We start from the raw sequence: 18564 nt of genomic DNA, 5'->3' as shown, positions 1-18564 counted from the left end.
CACAAGTCCAGCTCATATCCACATTTCCTGATAGGAGAATATTCACAGGGGCCAGAGAGGATGACTGCAAGACACGAGAAGGGCCCCAAAGAGTTTCACCTGGAGATCTCCTCTGCTTTGGTGACTGACTCTGCTGTGTACTACTGTGCTCTGGAGCCCACAGTGACAGGAAACACCAAAACTCTCTACAAAAACCTTTGGAGCAAACACAACACAATATTCCTCAACATCCACTAGAGGGAGCCATCATCCAGCAGCTGCTGCTCTTCCTCTGGCCTGTGTTCAACCATCCTGACAATCAAAAAGCTGCTGTGAAGACAACAATTCTCACTCTGAATGATCAACATCAGCCTGTTTCTCCTGGAGATTCAAACCTGCTAGAGATGGGGCGTTGGCCGTGGATTATTCTGAGCGCTCTTTGCTTTGGTCAGATACAATGGACATGCTTTATTATTTTACTCACATTTCTACAAACTGGAGTTCACAGTTGAATTGTCTGGAACTGAAATGACTTCATTTTCTCTTCCTTTTCCAGGACAAACAGATGGAAACACAATCTCTCCTGTAGAAGATGAAGTCAGAGGAACAGAAGGAGGAACTGTGACTCTCAAATGTGAATATGAGAGTACAGAAGACTATGTTGCTCTCCACTGGTACAAACATCCATCTGACCTTGAGGCTCCTCAGTTTATACTCTGGAAAGGAGCCAGATCATGGAGTGATAGCGAATATATTCCAGACAAACGATTTGAATCTGAAACAACAAGTAAATCAACTGAATTGAGAATAACAAAGCTAACCCTGGCAGACACAGCTCTCTACTACTGTGCTTTAGACACACAGTGATACAAAGTGAACAAGAGGCTGTACAAAAAGCTGAACACAGATATCTGAGAGCTCTTCAAAGAGGAGGGAAGTGGTATTCAAAGCACAGCTTCATATCAGAAGGATTGATCAGAGTCACTGTGGTTACAGCTGCTCCTCAAACACTGACAGAGGGAGGAGGAACACACACACACACACACACACACACACACACACACACACACACACACACACACACACACACACACACACACACACACACACACACCACACACAGATTCATGACAATCAGAGGGAAATATTCTTCTAACACAGCAACTCAGCAGACAAGAAGCCAAAGATGGATGAGAGATCATAGTTGTTGTCTGCTTATTTCTTTCATCTTTAGTGAATCTCATCAAGATGTTGTAGACAATTAATGTCTGGTTTGGTAAAGAAGAAAGTGAAAATGACAGTTGAAAAGATCACCAAGAGGAAGTAGATCACCGATGAGCTTTCAGCTGTGTTTGTAGTCTGAGCTCCACTAGAGGGCGCCATCATGAAGGAGGTAACAAACCAATGTTGGATATACATTCATCCAATAGTTCTGTCTTAACTCACAGCCAGGTTTTCCAAGGTTATGTGAAGTAACATTTCAGCCAAAGATGCATCAGTCTGGATCAGCGCTTCTCCTCATACGCTCTCTTCTGTGTGGATCGTTACACAGGAGGCCACTTTTGTTTGGAGGGAATAACTTAGACATACAACTGTCTCAAGGTAACAAACTTTATTTAACGTTCATGGAGTTGATCAAATACAAAAAAGCAGTGTCAAATCACCTGTTTCATCAGTTTTCCCTACCTATACAGGATGTCTCTGTATCACTGTTGGAGAAAGTGTGAACTGTCAATCATCCTTCTTCTCATCAGCCAACTCTTGCTTGAGCTACATCTACTGTACTTGGTTAGGACAACAATTTTCCAGGACAACTACGCACTATTTATTTTGCTGTAATATAATGATTGTATTATGAATCCTAATTACTCTTAATTCTAAAGATAATGATGCCAGTGAGTTAATTATTTCATTACACCCCAAATCAAGACTAACTAAACACAACGAGCTGGTTTTATAAGGTCAAATTCAAGCTAAACTATTTACAACATTTCATTTATACTGAGCATCCCATCCACTAAGTTTGATTGACAGCTGACAATCAGCTCTCAGCAACAAACAGGAATAAAATCAAAGTTGAAGAATTCAAACACAGAAGTTAACCCACTGTCCCTGAAACCACTTCAGACTATTTCACTTTGATAAACTCAGCTGAAGCTCCAGAATAACCAAACCTGAGTCCAGCATGTAGAGGCTGAGTGAATGTGGTCTGGACTCTGTGGAGGACAGTCATGGTTTCAGAGACCCTGTAGAAGGACAGAATACCTGCTCCATGATCCAGGTACACTCCTACTCTGGAGGACTGAGGACCTGAGACACGAGGGATGAACCTGTTGAATCTAATGTTGTAACCTTTCTTGCTACGATCTAAAACCCAAGATTTGTCATTGTATCCAAAATCACTTTCACCTGGCCAACCTGCTCTGCTGATATTCTTGTAGGAAACTGCAACAAAAACTTCTCCTTTCCACTCCACCTCCCAGTAACAACGTCCAGTCAGACTCTCTCTACTCAGGACTTGATACGCATATTCAGTGAATCTGTCTGGGTGTTCAGGATAAGACTGAGGTTGATCCATTAAAGTTGCTTTTCTATCCCCCTCAGATAATAACAGCCGTGTGTGTGCTGTGTTGGGATCCAGAGTGATGTCACATGAATACTTTAAGAAATCAGCTCTGGTCTCTGGTGCTGGTTCTGGTCTTGGCTGTGACAGTAAAACGTCCACTTCAGTCAGTGTGTGTGAGATGTTTGTCCATCCCTCTGTCAGAACGTCCTGTAGTTTCTCTCTGACTTGTGACACAGCTTTGGTCACATCCTCAAAGTATGTGAGAGGACGGGTCTTGATGCTGGATGAGTGTGTAGATGGACTGAGTGCTGACAGTGAGGGGTAGTGGTGGAGAAAGTGTACGTGATCCTGTGTGTGTGACAGCTTGTGCAGCTCAGCGTCTTTCCTCTTCAGCTCAGTGATCTCCTGCTCCAGCTTCTCCTGAAGCTCTTTGACTCCACTCACTTCAGTTTGCTGCTGGGATCTGAGCTGCTGCTTCACATCAGAGCGTCTTTTCTCCATGAGACGGATCAGCTCAGTGAACATCTTCTCACTGTGCTCCACGGCTTTATCAGCAGAGCCATTGATAGCCTCCAGCTCCTGTTGAAGCAGCTCCACATCTTTCTCTCTGTCCTGGATTCTCTGCTGGATGTTTGCTCGACTCCCCTCCAGCTCTCTCTGCCTCTCAGTCCTTTCTGCTGCAGCTGAGACTGTGTCGTGGCCTTTGTGTTGGTCCACAGAGCAGAGATAACAGATAGACTGCTGATCAGTACGACAGAACATCTTCATCACCTCATCATGACGAGAGCAGAGGTTCTCCTGGAGCGTCTTGGACGGCCCCACCAGCGCGTGTTTCTTAAAGGTTGAGGATTCATAATGAGGCTGAAGGTGTTTGTCACAGTAAGAAGCCAAACACTGCAGACAGGACTTACAGGCTTTCCGTTTCCTCCCAGTGCAGAAATCACAGGCCACATCTTCAGGTCCAGCATAGCAGGGATCAGCAGGAGCAGCTTGGAGTCCAGTCTTCTTCAGTTCCTCCACTAAAGCTGCTAACACAGTGTGTATTCCTAAGACCGGCCTTGGTGTGAAGCTCTTCCTACACTGAGGACAGCTGTAGACTCTCTTCTCATCCTCTTTGTCCCAGTGGGTTTTAATACAGCTCATGCAGTAGCTGTGTCCACAGGGAACAGTCACTGGATCCTTCAGCAGATCCAAACAGATCGAACAAGAGAAAGTTTCTCTGTCCAGCTGAACTTCTTTCTGCGCCATCTCTGCTCTCAGTAACAACTGTTTGAGTTTTACTTCCTCATAAATGAAACTGGTCTGAGCTCTGATCAAAAAGTCATGTGTTTGTGCGCTGACTGTTAGCTCTCATTGGTTACACCCATCTTCAAACTGTAGATCTGAGGGGGAGGGAACCAGGAAATACCTGGTCAGAGTGGAGCTGGCTGTGTTTGAGAGCAGGAAGAGGAGGGAGGAGTTATCAAGCTCTGATCCAGGAAGAGGAGCGCTCTGAGAGTTTGTTGTTTCAAATAGGGCTCACTTCTTTCTTTCAAACAAGTCTTAGAGGCTCTTTTTTAATCTCACTTGGTCCTAAAGACAGTGAAGATCCACAAGGTGGCAGCGTGTCCACAGCAAAAAACAAAAACAGTGTTGATTATCTGTTTATATGTCCTCCAAAAACTTATCTAAAAAAAGAAGAGTTTAAAAAAAACAAAAAAACTGCACATATCAGCCCACACTGCTCCAGGATGCCTACATGTTAATGCAGCTGTGTGTAAGAAACCAGAAAAACACTGAGTGGATTTCTCTTGATATGAGTATTCCCCTTGATGAAAAAACGAACAGATTTGATGTGAAGCAGAGGAAAAAGCTGGAGTAGACCGGTCATACACTCATAGGCTGTTTTCCTAACGAACAGTTCCCACTGATCTGGCTGAAATTCAGCCTGTAGTAGTCAGAATGTGGAAAGTTGCAAAATCAGCAATTTGCCAAAAATCCTCTGATGTCCGACTGATCCAGGGAAATTTCTCAGTGTGCAACAGACCCTCTATTCAAATTGTGGCGCCGCCCATGCGTGTGACACATGTGACGCTTTTCTGAACAGATGAGAGACATGGGCTGAGAAAACAGAGACTCTACATCTCTGGTTTGTCAGCACCCTCTTGTGTTTTGTATTGGTGACAACCTCAAAGTGTTTTGGAGTTGCAGAGAACTTTCTAGACTTAAATGTAAAATGAGAGTGAAAGCTAATCAGAGCAGCTGTGATAGTGGGCGTAGCACAGAGAAGGAAAAACACGACCAAATTATTTCTACTGGTCCAGACAAAATCCAGGAAAGGCTCCAGATTTCCTCATATCTCACACAGAAGGAAAACTTGACTTTTCAGCTTCAGATTCAAGACTGTTTTTTTAAAGAGTGAGGATCAGAAAGGTGTGGATCTGCAGATCACCTCTGCTTTGGTGACTGACTCTGCTGTGTACTACTGTGCTGTGAGGCCCACAGTGACAGGAAACACCAAAACTCTCTACAAAAACAGGTGCAGTCTGCATGCTGACATGCTGCTGACAGCTTTGAGCTGTGTTTGTAGTTTGAGCTCCAGCAGAGGGCGCCATCATGAAGGAGGTAACAGTCCACATCAACAGTGACTTGATGCGTTGGCTCAATATGAAGAGCTGCTGGGAAAAGAAGTCCTGTCACACTGACAGACTGACAGACTTCAGCTACTTCCTCCTGTTGCTTTAATCCTTGTTGTAGAGATGGAGCGTTGGCTGTGGATCATTCTGGCTGCTCTTTGCTTTGCTCTCACGCAAAGTAAGAGATGACTTAATTTATTCCTGCATATTGCTCTGATTTTCTTTGAAACTGGTGATTCTATCAAACAATGTTTTCTTTTCATGATGTTGAGCTGAACTCTTTCTTCTCTTCTCTTCTTCTCCAGAGTGTAAAGGAGAAGACAAAGTGACCCAGACCACAGGAGATCAGACTGCTGCTGAAGGAGACTCACTCACACTGGACTGTAAATATACCAGCAGCCTGTCCACAAATGTTTATCTGTTTTGGTACAAACAGAATGGAAACAACAGCCCAAAGTTCATCCTGAGCCGCTTTAAGGTTGGAACAGGAAAAACAAGTGTAGAATTTGAGGAGAGATTTTCCTCCACACTGGAATCTTCCTCCAACTCAGGATCAGTTCCTCTGAAGATCCAGGATCTTGAGCTGACTGACTCTGCTGTGTACTACTGTGCTCTGAGGCCCACAGTGACAGGAAACACCAAAACTCTGAACAAAAACCATTGGAGTAAATGCAACACAATACTCCTCAACATCCACAAGAGGGCGTCTCTGTTAAATCAAAATGATCAACACCACACAGCTGATCTTATTGATGTCAAGTGTCTGAATTCAAACAAACTAAAGGATGTTTATTTAGGAAGGCAGAACATCTCTAAAAAGGTATTTCTTTGGCCCCGCCCACCTCAGCCAATGGGATCCCTCTATCTCCAGAGCAGAAATGATGGAGACAGTGAGAGCTCAGTCAGCTCAGTGTTGAGGAGAAGAGCTGAGCAGCAAAGAAGCTTCTTTGTGTTTTCATTCTCTAACAGCGAAGAACATCGCTGTCTCTCCTGCTGTCTGTTTCACTTCCACTCCTCCAAAGACATGTGGCTTCACCTCTTGTTGCTTTGCTCTCATTTCATAGGTAAGTGTTAGAGCAGACACCAAACTCTCATTTCAGCTGCTGCTTGAAGCAGATATTTACTCCACTGTTCATCTGAACAGGCTGAACTGGGTAAGACAACGTTTTCAGGGACTGACAAAGACTTTAGCTCTTTGAAGATCTCACAATGTTCAAGGAGAACAGATAAAGTTAAAGACTGTTTTTCACTCTCTGACTGTCACAATCTCTGGGAGACCAACTGACATGAAGAATCCTCATTTTACAGCCCTGGCCTCCATGATCAGCATCAAACCAGAAACAACTGAAGAAAATGTTGAAGAGGGAACAAACATCAACCTGACCTGTACATATGAAGGTGTTATCAACAACATCCAGTGGTACCGACAAAACCAGACATCCAGACCAGAGTTCCTGCTCTACATCATGGAGAGTGGATCCATTTATCAAACTGGTTCTGGTTTCTCAGCTGACATTGACAAAGAGAAGAAACGTGTAGCTCTGCAGATCTCCTCTGCTTTGGTGACTGACTCTGCTGTGTACTACTGTGCTCTGAGGCCCACAGTGACAGGAAACACCAAAACTCTGTACAAAAACCTTTGGAGCAAACACAACACAATACTCCTCAACATCCACTAGAGGGAGCCATCATCCAGCAGCTGCTGCTCTTCCTCTGGCCTGTGTTCAACCATCCTGACAATCAAAAAGCTGCTGTGAAGACAACAATTCTCACTCTGAATCATCAACATCAGCCTGTTTCTCCTGGAGATTCAAACCTGCTAGAGATGGGGCGTTGGCCGTGGATTATTCTGAGCGCTCTTTGCTTTGGTCAGATACAAAGGACATGCTTTATTATTTTACTCACATTTCTACAAACTGGAGTTCACAGTTGAATTGTCTGGAACTGAAATGACTTCATTTTCTCTTCCTTTTCCAGGACAAACAGATGGAAACACAATCTCTCCTGTAGGAGATGAAGTCAGAGGAACAGAAGGAGGATCTGTGACTCTCAGATGTGACTATGAGACAACATACTCTTGGGCTTATCTTTACTGGTACAAACATCAATCTGACCTTCAGGCTCCTCAGTTTATACTCTGGAAAGGAGCGAAATCAGATAGTGGTAGAGTTTATTCCAGACAAACGATATAAATCTGAAACCACAGACACATCAACTGAACTGAGAATAAAAGAGCTAACCCTGGCAGACACAGCTCTCTACTACTGTGCTTTAGACACACAGTGATACAAAGTGAACAAGAGGCTGTACAAAAAGCTGAACACAGATATCTGAGTGCTCTTCAAAGAGGAGGGAAGTGGTATTCAAAGCACAGCTTCATATCAGAAGGATTGATCAGAGTCACTGTGGTTACAGCTGCTCCTCAAACACTGACAGAGGGAGGAGGAACACACAACAGAAGTTCATGATAGTCGGGAAGAAGTACACCTCAAAAACAAAAAGAGAGAGTGTATATAATTTGGGACAAGTGATAGAGATTAATGTTGCATAGTTGAAGTGTGCTGACAGATGTGAGCTTTGAAGGACAGGGTGCTGTGGAGGATGAGACCCAGGCTGTGAACCTGAGGAGAGGGAGAACCTGAGGAGTTACCAAGGGTTAGGGAAAAACTGTTGGGTTCTGTGAAGGATGATTTGGTACCAATGAGGAGAACCTCACTTTGATCACTGCTGAGTTTGAGAAAGTTGGAGGAAAACCATGGTTTATTTCCTGGAGGTGGAGGAAGAGTGGAGGATGGTTTGTTGCTAGAGGTAGAGCTGGGTGTCATCAATGAAACAATGAGCACTGATGTACACCTTGAAGAGATACTACCAAGAGGAAGAAGATGACTAATGAATAGAAGGGGCCCTAAAACAGAACCCTGGGGGACACCAGTAGAGACTGGGAGGGACTGGGGTTTGGAGGTTTTGAGGTGATGAAGTGAGAGATCTGATTGAGACCAGTTAAAGGGTGTGTCTCTGATGGAGGCTCGTCTGTCAAGAAGGATGTTCAAGGAAATAGAGTCAAAGGCCTCACTCAGGTCAAGGAGGATGACAATGGTTCACAGGCCGGAGTCAGCTGCCATCAGGAGGTGGTTGCTGATTGTTACCAGGGTACCAACACAGTACTCCTCAACATCCACTAGAGGGCGTCTCTCTCTGTTAAAGTCTTGGTGGTCTGGTTCAGTCTGAATCTCCTCCTCCTGACTTCAGAGCAGCTTGCTGACAGAGAACGCTTTGCTTTGAGCTCAGACCATCTCAACTCAAGTCATCAAACTTTCTTCTCATCATTCACTTTCAGGATCTTCCTGTTGAGGCATGGAGGACAAACTCATTCCTCTTTTGCTTTTGTCTGCTGTCATGAGTACGTATCTAATGATCAGTGTGTGATGCTTTTCTAATCAGACCTCCTTGAAGAACAGAGCTCTGTCTCTAACTGATTTCTGTCCAGGATTTATAACACATTTGATTTGAAGCTGCAGGAAAAACTTTGATATCAGAGTAACCTCATTGTTAGTCATTAATGAGTGTTTGAAGAAGCAGAACCACTGATTGATTCTTCTTTTGTTCAGGTGTGAGCTGTGAAGATCTGACTCCAGTCAAGAATGAGGTGAACAGTTTCGAAGGCAGCTCTGTTACTCTGACCTACTCATACCCCAAACTGTCCACAGGGGATTATTTCTTCTGGTACAGACAACATCCAGGACAACAACCACAGTACCTCACTCATCATTTACCTTCAGGACAAATATTAAAATCAGATTACCCTGGATTAAAGATACAAGTGGAGAAAGATCAAATCAACATGACCATCACATCTGCTTTGGTGACTGACTCTGCTGTGTACTACTGTGCTCTGCAGCCCACAGTGACAGGAAACACCAAAACTCTCTACAAAAACCTTTGGAGCAAACACAACACAATACTCCTCAACATCCACTAGAGGGAGCTATCATCAGCAGCTGCTTCAAATTTTCATTCTTTGGATGCACAGCTTCAGTCCTTGCTGTGTGTGAAAGAAAGGGGAGGAGGCTGACTCTCCTTCATTGAAGCTATCTTTGTGAAAGAGAGAGTGACTGAAGGAGAGAGAATCACAGATCTAAGAGCAGACAGACTGATCCAAGGAGGAGCTAAACTGTTCCTTAACTCCAGCTGAGAGAGGAACTTCAACATTCAGCACAGAGCAATCCTAAAAACAGAAAGACTGTCTGATTCAACATGCACACGCTGCATCTTTGTGTCCAAGCTCTGCTTTCTCTTCACTTTCTATCAGGTATGTTGGACCAAGCTACAAACTAATAATATCAGCACAACAATCAGGCTTTAAAGAGAAAAACTCAACACTTCATCACGTTTCCTCATTCAGCTGAACTCTTTCTTCTCTTCTTTTCTTCTCCAGAGTGTAAAGGAGAAGACAAAGTGACCCAGACCACAGGAGATCAGACTGCTGCTGAAGGAGACTCACTCACACTGGAATGTACATATACAAGCAGTTTGCAAGGTCCAACTCTCTTCTGGTACAAACAAGATAAAAACAACAGCCCTAAGTTCATCCTTAGTAGATTCAAAGGAGATGATGGAAACACACAAGATGAGCTTAAGAAGAGATTTTACTCTACACTGGAATCTTCCTCCTCCAACTCAGGATCAGTTCCTCTGCAGATCCAGGATCTTGAGTTGACTGACTCTGCTGTGTACTACTGTGCTCTGCAGCCCACAGTGACAGGAAACACCAAAACTCTCTACAAAAACCTTTGGAGCAAACACAACACAATACTCCTCAACATCCACTGGAGGGCGTCTCTCCTTCACTTTGTGTCAGTGGTAGCTCAGAATACATTTGATTCCTTCTCCACTCCATTTATTTGCCATTTCTGATAAAAAAGCTTTATCCATGAAACAATTCGGGGACATTACTAGATCTATCTGAGCTTCATCGTGACTCTAAAAGTCAACATTAAAGTTCTGCAGATTCTGACCCAAATGTAGCACATACAGGCTGACTTAAGTGGTCCAATAACTGACCCCCAAAGAACCCCACAGGTCAGCGCAACTCTGGTTAATCTGCAACTTCTATTGGTCACAAAGCCACTGGTCTACTCAAAGAAGAACCTAAACCACTTCTATAGGACTGGTCTACTGAGTCTCGCCCATGTTTCCAACCTGTCCAACAGGATCCTGTTATCCACAGTGTGGACTAGACATGCACCAATCGATCTGCTGGCTAATTAATCAGTGCCGATTTGATTCATTTTCGGGGATCAGTGATGGGTGATGGATGATGGGTGATCAGTGATCGGCCCATCCTTTCATATAAAACTGATCTTATATACCTCCAGGGAGGTCTGACAGCCAGCCATTGTTGCTTGTTGCTCTCAGTCCTAAAATTCAGGACACTTTATTGGTTGGTAAAGCTACATAAATATTATATTGTTTCACAAGTATTGTTCAAAGATTTTCAATATAATAAGACTGGAACATTGAAGGTATATGCTGTCATTTATAAAAAATAAAATAATTGATTTCAACAGGTCAGGCTCTTTGAAGATTGTGATCGGTGATCAGCCAGAAAATTGTGATCAGTGCACCCCCCTAGTGTAGACTGCAGCATGTAGATCTAATCAGACCTGACCTACCCCCTTGTCTGAGTCAGAACTAAACCTGATAGCTCCAGCAGAGGGCGCCATCATGAAGGAGGTAACAGTCCACATCAACAGTGACTTGATGCGTTGGCTCAATATGAAGAGCTGCTGGGAAAAGAAGTCCTGTCACACTGACAGACTGACAGACTTCAGCTACTTCCTCCTGTTGCTTTAATCCTTGATGTAGAGATGGAGCGTTGGCTGTGGATCATTCTGGCTGCTCTTTGCTTTGGTGAGATACAAAACATGACATGTGTCAGCTTCTGTTTGAGCTAAAGGAACATGTTGAGCTTTCAAATCATCTGTCTGAAGAGTTTATCTTTCAGCCTCTCTTTGATTGTTAATGCTTCACTTCAATGCTTTTTAAATCTCCTCTTTTTATGCCTCTCTTCTGCCCATTGTCAGGATGTTATTACTCTGAGCTCAAATCATGGCTCTTCAACACGTCTGTGTGTCAGCCTCCAGTTAGCTCATTCTTTACACCTTTGGATTTTTCTCTTTTAATATTTTCTCCTTCATCTCTTCTTCTGCTGATGTTCTTGTCTCCCCAGAGTGTAAAGGAGAAGAGAGTGTGACCCAGACACCACCAGAGCTCATTGTTGCTGAAGGAGATACAATCACACTGGACTGCAAGTTTGAGACTGGCACAGGTTCAACTTTGTTCTGGTACAAACAAAAAGTTGGAGGTTTTCCACAGTACATGCTGACAAGTTATTCAGGAACTCCTGGGTTCTACCAAAAAAGATTTAAAGCTTCAATCAACAGGAGACAAGTTCCTCTGGAGATCCAGGATCTTGAGCTGACTGACTCTGGTGTGTACTACTGTGCTCTGCAGCCCACAGTGACAGGAAACACCAAAACTCTCTACAAAAACCTTTGGAGCAAACACAACACAATACTCCTCAACATCCACTAGAGGGAGACACACGCTGTCAGACACTGCACTGGGTGAGAAACCTGATGAAGATGATGAAGAGCTGGAGAAATGAACGTCTGTCAGCTGTGAGTCTCCTCCTCCTGACTGCAGAGCTGCTTCATGACAGAGAGCTGTGTGATTGAAGCTGTGATCATCAGAGCAAACACAGCTCACCAAAGGGACTCAGACTGATCCTTCACTGACAGCATTTAGCTCTGCTAACATGGAAACACTTGCTGCTCTTTTCTTCTGCTTCACTCTCCTTGGTGCGTTTCTTTTTGATCCCATTGTTGAAATCAAAAAGGGTTTTTAAAGTTTGACAGATCCAGTTTAGATTTGATTTGAGCCTCAGAGAGATGAAACATTTCAAACACACAGATTTAGATATGATCACTCCTTTACAGAGAGCTGCTGACTAAAGAGCTTCCAGCATCATTAGTTTCCAGCACAGATATCCACTGTGTGATGTCTTTAGACCAAAGGATTCCTGACTCTGATGATTCTGTATTTTTCCCTCACTAGGTAACAGCTTGGAGGATGATATTCCTGCCAGCAGGGCTGAAGTCTTATTATCAGAGGGTGATGATGTTACTCTGTCCTGTAGCTACTCAGAAAAAGTTCAAAACCTCCAGTGGTATCAACAGGATCCTGGATCAGCTCCTAAGTTCCTTCTCCTGATCACAGACACTAAGGACCCAACTGTGGTGACAGCTAAACCTCCAAACCGCCGACTGACTGTGAACCTGAACAAGGAGAGGAACAGAGTGGATCTGCAGATCTCCTCTGCTTTGGTGACTGACTCTGCTGTGTACTACTGTGCTCTGAGGCCCACAGTGACAGGAAACACCAAAACTCTGTACAAAAACCTTTGGAGCAAACACAACACAACACTGCTCAACATCCACTAGAGGGAGCCATCATCCAGCTGGTAAAAGGGAAAAGAGGTTGGTTCGTTCCCTCATGAGGAGATGGTTTGGAGTTCCTCTGTGTCTTTGTGGTGTTTCACTGTAGGAAAGAGTATCTTGAGTTTCCAACTGGGCTAACGTAGTTTACCCAAAACTTGGAAATCAGTGTAGTATTAGGTGACCAATGACTGAAGGCTCTGGTAAACGTTGACCCAGGACTTGAGGCTCTGGTTGTAGCTGACTCTCTGGTACAGGTAGTTGTGGAGTGGGTCTCTCACTCAGAGCTGGTCTCAGAACTAAAGAAGGACCTGAGCTCCAAACCTGTGATGAAGATGGAAAGATGAGGGGATATGAGAGGAAAGAAGGCCAGCAGGAAAATGTGTTGGTGCAGACTACATGGACTGAGTCAAGGCTGTGAGTGAGAGCTGTCACTGAGATCAGGCTCCTCCTTCTGATCCTCCAGCTGAGTGTTGATGTGGACTAAACAGAGAGATCCCAGCCTTCTTTCTACTTGCTGTAGCTCAGAGTTAGTAACACTGCAGATATGAGGCCTCTGTTTATCTCCGTCTGGCTGGCTGCTGTGTGTCTTGGTATGAACTCAACTCTGTTTCTTTGATATCATTCCAGCACTGACATCAAGCTTTAACACTGATCTAATATGACTTGTTGCTGTTTGACAGAATGCAGAGGACAAAAAGACAACGTGCTGCAGCCACAAGGAGATCAGACTGCTGCTGAAGGAGACTCAGTCACACTGGACTGTACATATACCAGCAGCTCTACAAGTAACACTCTGTTCTGGTACAAACAGGAGGGAAAAAAAAGCCCAGAGTTCATCCTGAGTAGATTCAGAGGAAAAGAAGGGAGCACACAAGATAAGTTTAAGGAGAGATTTTCCTCCACACTGGAATCCTCCTCCAACTCAGGATCAGTTCCTCTGGAGATCCAGGATCTTGAGCTGACTGACTCTGCTGTGTACTACTGTGCTCTGAGGCCCACAGTGACAGGAAACACCAAAACTCTGAACAAAAACCTTTGGAGCAAACACAACACAATACTCCTCAACATCCACTAGAGGGCATCTCTCCTTCACTTTGTCAGTGGTAACTCAGAATACATTCGATTCCTTCTCTACTCCATTTATTTGTCATTTTTGATAAAAAAAAAAAAAGCTTTATCTATGAAACCAATCGGGGATGGTGCTAGATCCATCTGAGCTTCATCATAACTCTAAAAGTCAACATTAAAGTTCTGCATAATCTGACCCAAACGTAGCACATACAGGCTGAACTTAAAGTGGTCCAATAACTGACCACTAAAGAACCCCACAGGTCAGCGCAACTCTGGTGGATTTGCAACTTCCATTGGTCACAAAGCCACTGGTCTACTCAAAGTAGAACCTAAACCACTTCAGGACTGGTCCACTGAGTCTTGCCCATGTTTCCAACCTGTCCAACAGGATCCTGTGATCCACAGTGTGGACTAGACATGCACCAATCAATCGGCTGGCTAATAAATCAGTGCCGATTTGATTAATTTTGGGGATCAGTGATGGGTCATCAGTGATCGACCGATCCTTTCATATAAAACTGATCTTATATACCCCGGGGAGGTTTGACAGCCAGCCATTGTTGCTTTTTGCTCTCAGACCTAAAACTCAGGACACTTTATTGGTTGGTAAAGATAAACCTAAAAGGTTTTATTGTTTCACAAGTATTGTTCAATGATTTTCAATATAATAAGAGTGGAACATTGAAGGTATATGCTGTCATTTATAAAAAAATAAAACAATTGGTTTCAGCAGGTCAGGCTCTTTAAAGATTGTGATCCGTAATCGGCCAGAAAATTGTGATTGGTGCAGCCCTAGTGTGAACTGCAGCAAGTAGATCTAATCGAACCTGACCTACCCCCTTGATTGAGTCAGTATTGAACCTGAAGGCTCCAGCAGAGGGCGCCATCATGAAGGAGGTAACAGTCCACATCAACAGTGACTTGATGCGTTGGCTCAATATGAAGAGCTGCTGGGAAAAGAAGTCCTGTCACACTGACAGACTGACAGACTTCAGCTACTTCCTCCTGTTGCTTTAATCCTTGTTGTAGAGATGGAGCGTTGGCTGTGGATCATTCTGGCTGCTCTTTGCTTTGCTCTCACACAAAGTACAAGATGACTTTATTTGTTTCAGCATATTGCTTTGATTTTCTTTGAAACTGGTGATTCAATCAAACAATGTTTTTTTTCATGATGTTCAGCTGAACTCTTTCTTCTCTTCTTTTCTTCTCCAGAGTGTAAAGGAGAAGACAAAGTGACCCAGACCACAGGAGATCAGACTGCTGCTGAAGGAGACTCACTCACACTGGACTGTACATTTGAGACCACTGATTCAAGTCCAACTTTGTTCTGGTACAAACAAGAAGTTGGTGGTTTCCCAGAGTACATGCTGAAATATTTATTGGAAACGGAATATGCTCCTAAGATTGACAAAGAAAAATTTAAAGCTGCAAAAAATGGGAAATCCTTTCCTCTGGAGATCCAGGATCTTGAGCTGACTGACTCTGCTGTGTACTACTGTGCTCTGAGGCCCACAGTGACAGGAAACACCAAAACTCTGAACAAAAACCTTTGGAGCAAACACAACACAATACTCCTCAACATCCACTAGAGGGAGCCATCATCCAGCAGGTTAAAAGGAAAGAGATGTTGGTTGGTTCCTACATGAGGAGATGGTTTGGAGTTCCTCTGTGTCTTTGTTGTGTTCCACTACAGGAAAGAGTATCTACTGTTACCAATAATTGGTCAAACAAGGACTTGAGGTTCTCAAAGATCAGGATGAGATGATGCTAACTGGGAACAAAGATGCAGTTCTTGGTGGGTCGGTTCTGAATTAACAAGAAATAGGAAATGAAATCCAGGAGATGTCGTTAAGGAACCATGAAGGAGAGACACGTGAGGGAGGCAGGTTTTCAAAAAAGGACCAGACCATGACATCTGAAACTGTAATGATTTGGAAGATGCAGGTGGATAAGGGCAGTAGATGACCCAGAACTTGAGGATCTGGGAAGAAGGTAACCCAAGACTAGAAGTTCTTTTTTGTAGATGACCAATGTCTTAAGGCTCAGTTTCAGGTGACCCTAGTTCTTGAAGGTCTGGTTACTTGTTGACCTGGGACTTGAGGCTCTGGGAAGTAGGTTACCTGAGACTCAAGGCTCTGGTAGTACATGACTCTCTGGTACAGGTAGCTGTGGGGTGGGTCTCTCACTCAGAGCTGGTCTCAGAACTAAAGAAGGAGCTGAGCTCCAAACCTGTGATGAAGATGGAAAGATGAGGGGATATGAGAGGAAAGAAGGCCAGCAGGAAAATGTGTTGGTGCAGACTACATGGACTGAGTCAAGGCTGTGAGTGAGAGCTGTCACTGAGATCAGGCTCCTCCTTCTGATCCTCCAGCTGAGTGTTGATGTGGACTAAACAGAGAGATCCCAGCCTTCTTTCTACTTGCTGTAGCTCAGAGTTAGTAACACTGCAGATATGAGGCCTCTGTTTATCTCCGTCTGGCTGGCTGCTGTGTGTCTTGGTATGAACTCAACTCTGTTTCTTTGATATCATTCCAGCACTGACATCAAGCTTTCACACTGATCTAATATGACTTGTTGCTGTTTGACAGAATGCAGAGGACAAAAAGACAACGTGCTGCAGCCACAAGGAGATCAGACTGCTGCTGAAGGAGACTCAGTCACACTGGACTGTACATATACCAGCAGCTCTAAAACTAATTATCTCTTCTGGTTCAAACAGGAGGGAAAAAAAAGCCCAGAGTTCATCCTGAGTCAATCTGATTATGCCAAGGGAGAAACGAGTAAGGACTTTCAGGAGAGATTTTCCTCCATACTGGAATCCTCCTCCAACTCAGGATCAGTTCCTCTAGAGATCCAGTATCTTGAGCTGACTGACTCTGCTGTGTACTACTGTGCTCTGAGGCCCACAGTGACAGGAAACACCAAAACTCTGTACTAAAACCTTTGGAGCAAACACAACACAATACTCCTCAACATCCACTAGAGGGAGACACACGCTGTCAGACACTGCACTGGGTGAGAAACCTGATGAAGATGATGAAGAGCTGGAGAAATGAATGTCTGTCAGCTGTGAGTCTCCTCCTCCTGGCTGCAGAGCTGCTTCATGACAGAGAGCTGTGTGATTGAAGCTGTGATCATCAGAGCAAACACAGCTCACCAAAGGGACTCAGACTGATCCTTCACTGACAGCATTTAGCTCTGCTAACATGGAAACACTTGCTGCTCTTTTCTGTCTCTCTCTTCTTTTGGGTATGTGTTCACGTGTGAAACTGATGACAACAAGATTTCTCATTTGGAGACAATGTGTGACATTTTGTAGCTTCAGTTTGTCATAATTCATCAATAGAAAAAGGCTAAAGTCAGAAAACTCTGAGAAAGAAAAAACTGATGGTCTACCTTTGGTCTCCAGGTGTGAGCTGTGAAGATCTCAGTCCAGAGAAGAAAGAAGAGTCCAGACCAGAGAGCAGCTCTGTTACTCTGTCCTACACATACTCCAAACAACCAACTGCTGGGGATGAATTTTACTGGTACAGACAAAAATCAGGAGAAGCCCCAACATTTCTGATTTCTCACACAGGAGGAAATGATTCCTTATCAGCTGCAGATCCCAGACTGTCTTTTTCATTGAGTAAGAAACATGTGGATCTGCAGATCTCCTCTGCTTTGGTGACTGACTCTGCTGTGTACTACTGTGCTGTGAGGCCCACAGTGACAGGAAACACCAAAACTCTCTACAAAAACAGGAACAGTCTGCATGCTGACATGCTGCTGACAGCTTTGAGCTGTGTTTGTAGTTTGAGCTCCAGCAGAGGGCGCCATCATGAAGGAGGTAACAGTCCACATCAACAGTCACTTGATGCGTTGGCTCAATATGAAGAGCTGCTGGGAAAAGAAGTCCTGTCACACTGACAGACTGACAGACTTCAGCTACTTCCTCCTGTTGCTTTAATCCTTGTTGTAGAGATGGAGCGTTGGCTGTGGATCATTCTGGCTGCTCTTTGCTTTGGTGAGATACAAAACATGACATGTGTCAGCTTCTGTTTGAGCTAAAGAAACATTGTTATTGCTTCACATCAATGGTGAAAGATTTTCTCCTTCATCTCTTCTTCTGCTGATGTTCTTGTCTCCCCAGAGTGTAAAGGAGAAGAGAGTGTGACCCTGACACCACCAGAGCTCATTGTTGCTGAAGGAGAAACAATCAAACTGGACTGCAAGTTTGAGACTGGCACAGGTTCAACTTTGTTCTGGTACAAACAAAAAGTTGGTGGTTTCCCAGAGTACATGCTGACGAGTTACTCAGGAACTCCTGGGTTCTACCAAAAAAGATTTAAAGCTTCAATCAACGGGAAACAAGTTCCTCTGGAGATCCAGGATCTTGAGCTGACTGACTCTGCTGTGTACTACTGTGCTCTGCAGCCCACAGTGACAGGAAACACCAAAACTCTGTACAAAAACCTTTGGAGCAAACACAACACAGTACTCCTCAACATCCACTAGAGGGCATCTCTCTATGTTAATATAGAATGATGAATTCAACACAGCTGATCGTCTGAATTCAAACCAACCCAAGGATGTTTCTTTGGAAGGCAGACCATCTCTTTAAAGGTCCTTCTTTGGCCCCGCCCACTGATGTGTTTCTCAGCCAATGGGATCCCTCTATCTCCAGAGCAGAAATGATGGAGACAGTGAGAGCTCAGTCAGCTCAGAGTTGAGCAGCAAAGAAGCTTCTTTGTGTTTTCCTTCTCTAACAGTGAAGAACATCGCTGTCTCTCCTGCTGTCTGTTTCACTTCCACTCCTCCAAAGACATGTGGCTTCATCTCTTTTTGCTTTGCT

General features: G+C 44.1%; 1 protein-coding gene across 2 annotated transcripts; it reads right to left on the bottom strand.

The window, feature by feature from the left end:
- Positions 1-481: 481 nt before the first annotated feature.
- Positions 482-3808, bottom strand: LOC141803904 (tripartite motif-containing protein 16-like). Of its 2 annotated transcripts, XM_074687976.1 has the most exons (2): positions 2138-3793; positions 482-496 (listed from the first exon to the last, which is right to left on the bottom strand). In XM_074687976.1, the coding sequence occupies exons 1-2, from the start codon at positions 3791-3793 to the stop codon at positions 482-484; spliced, it is 1671 nt and encodes a 556-aa protein (XP_074544077.1). The 2 variants fall into 2 exon arrangements, with proteins under 2 accessions (XP_074544077.1, XP_074544078.1); XM_074687977.1 differs by lacking the exon at positions 482-496 and having other exon boundaries at positions 2108-3808.
- Between the last annotated feature and the right edge of the window lie 14756 nt (positions 3809-18564).

The sequence above is a fragment of the Halichoeres trimaculatus genome, unplaced genomic scaffold (assembly GCF_033239565.1).
Source record: "Halichoeres trimaculatus isolate MK-OKI-2021-1 unplaced genomic scaffold, fHalTri1.1 fHalTri1_scaffold_15, whole genome shotgun sequence".
Taxonomy (NCBI): domain Eukaryota; kingdom Metazoa; phylum Chordata; class Actinopteri; order Labriformes; family Labridae; genus Halichoeres; species Halichoeres trimaculatus.
This window is presented reverse-complemented; position numbering and strand designations above follow the sequence as displayed.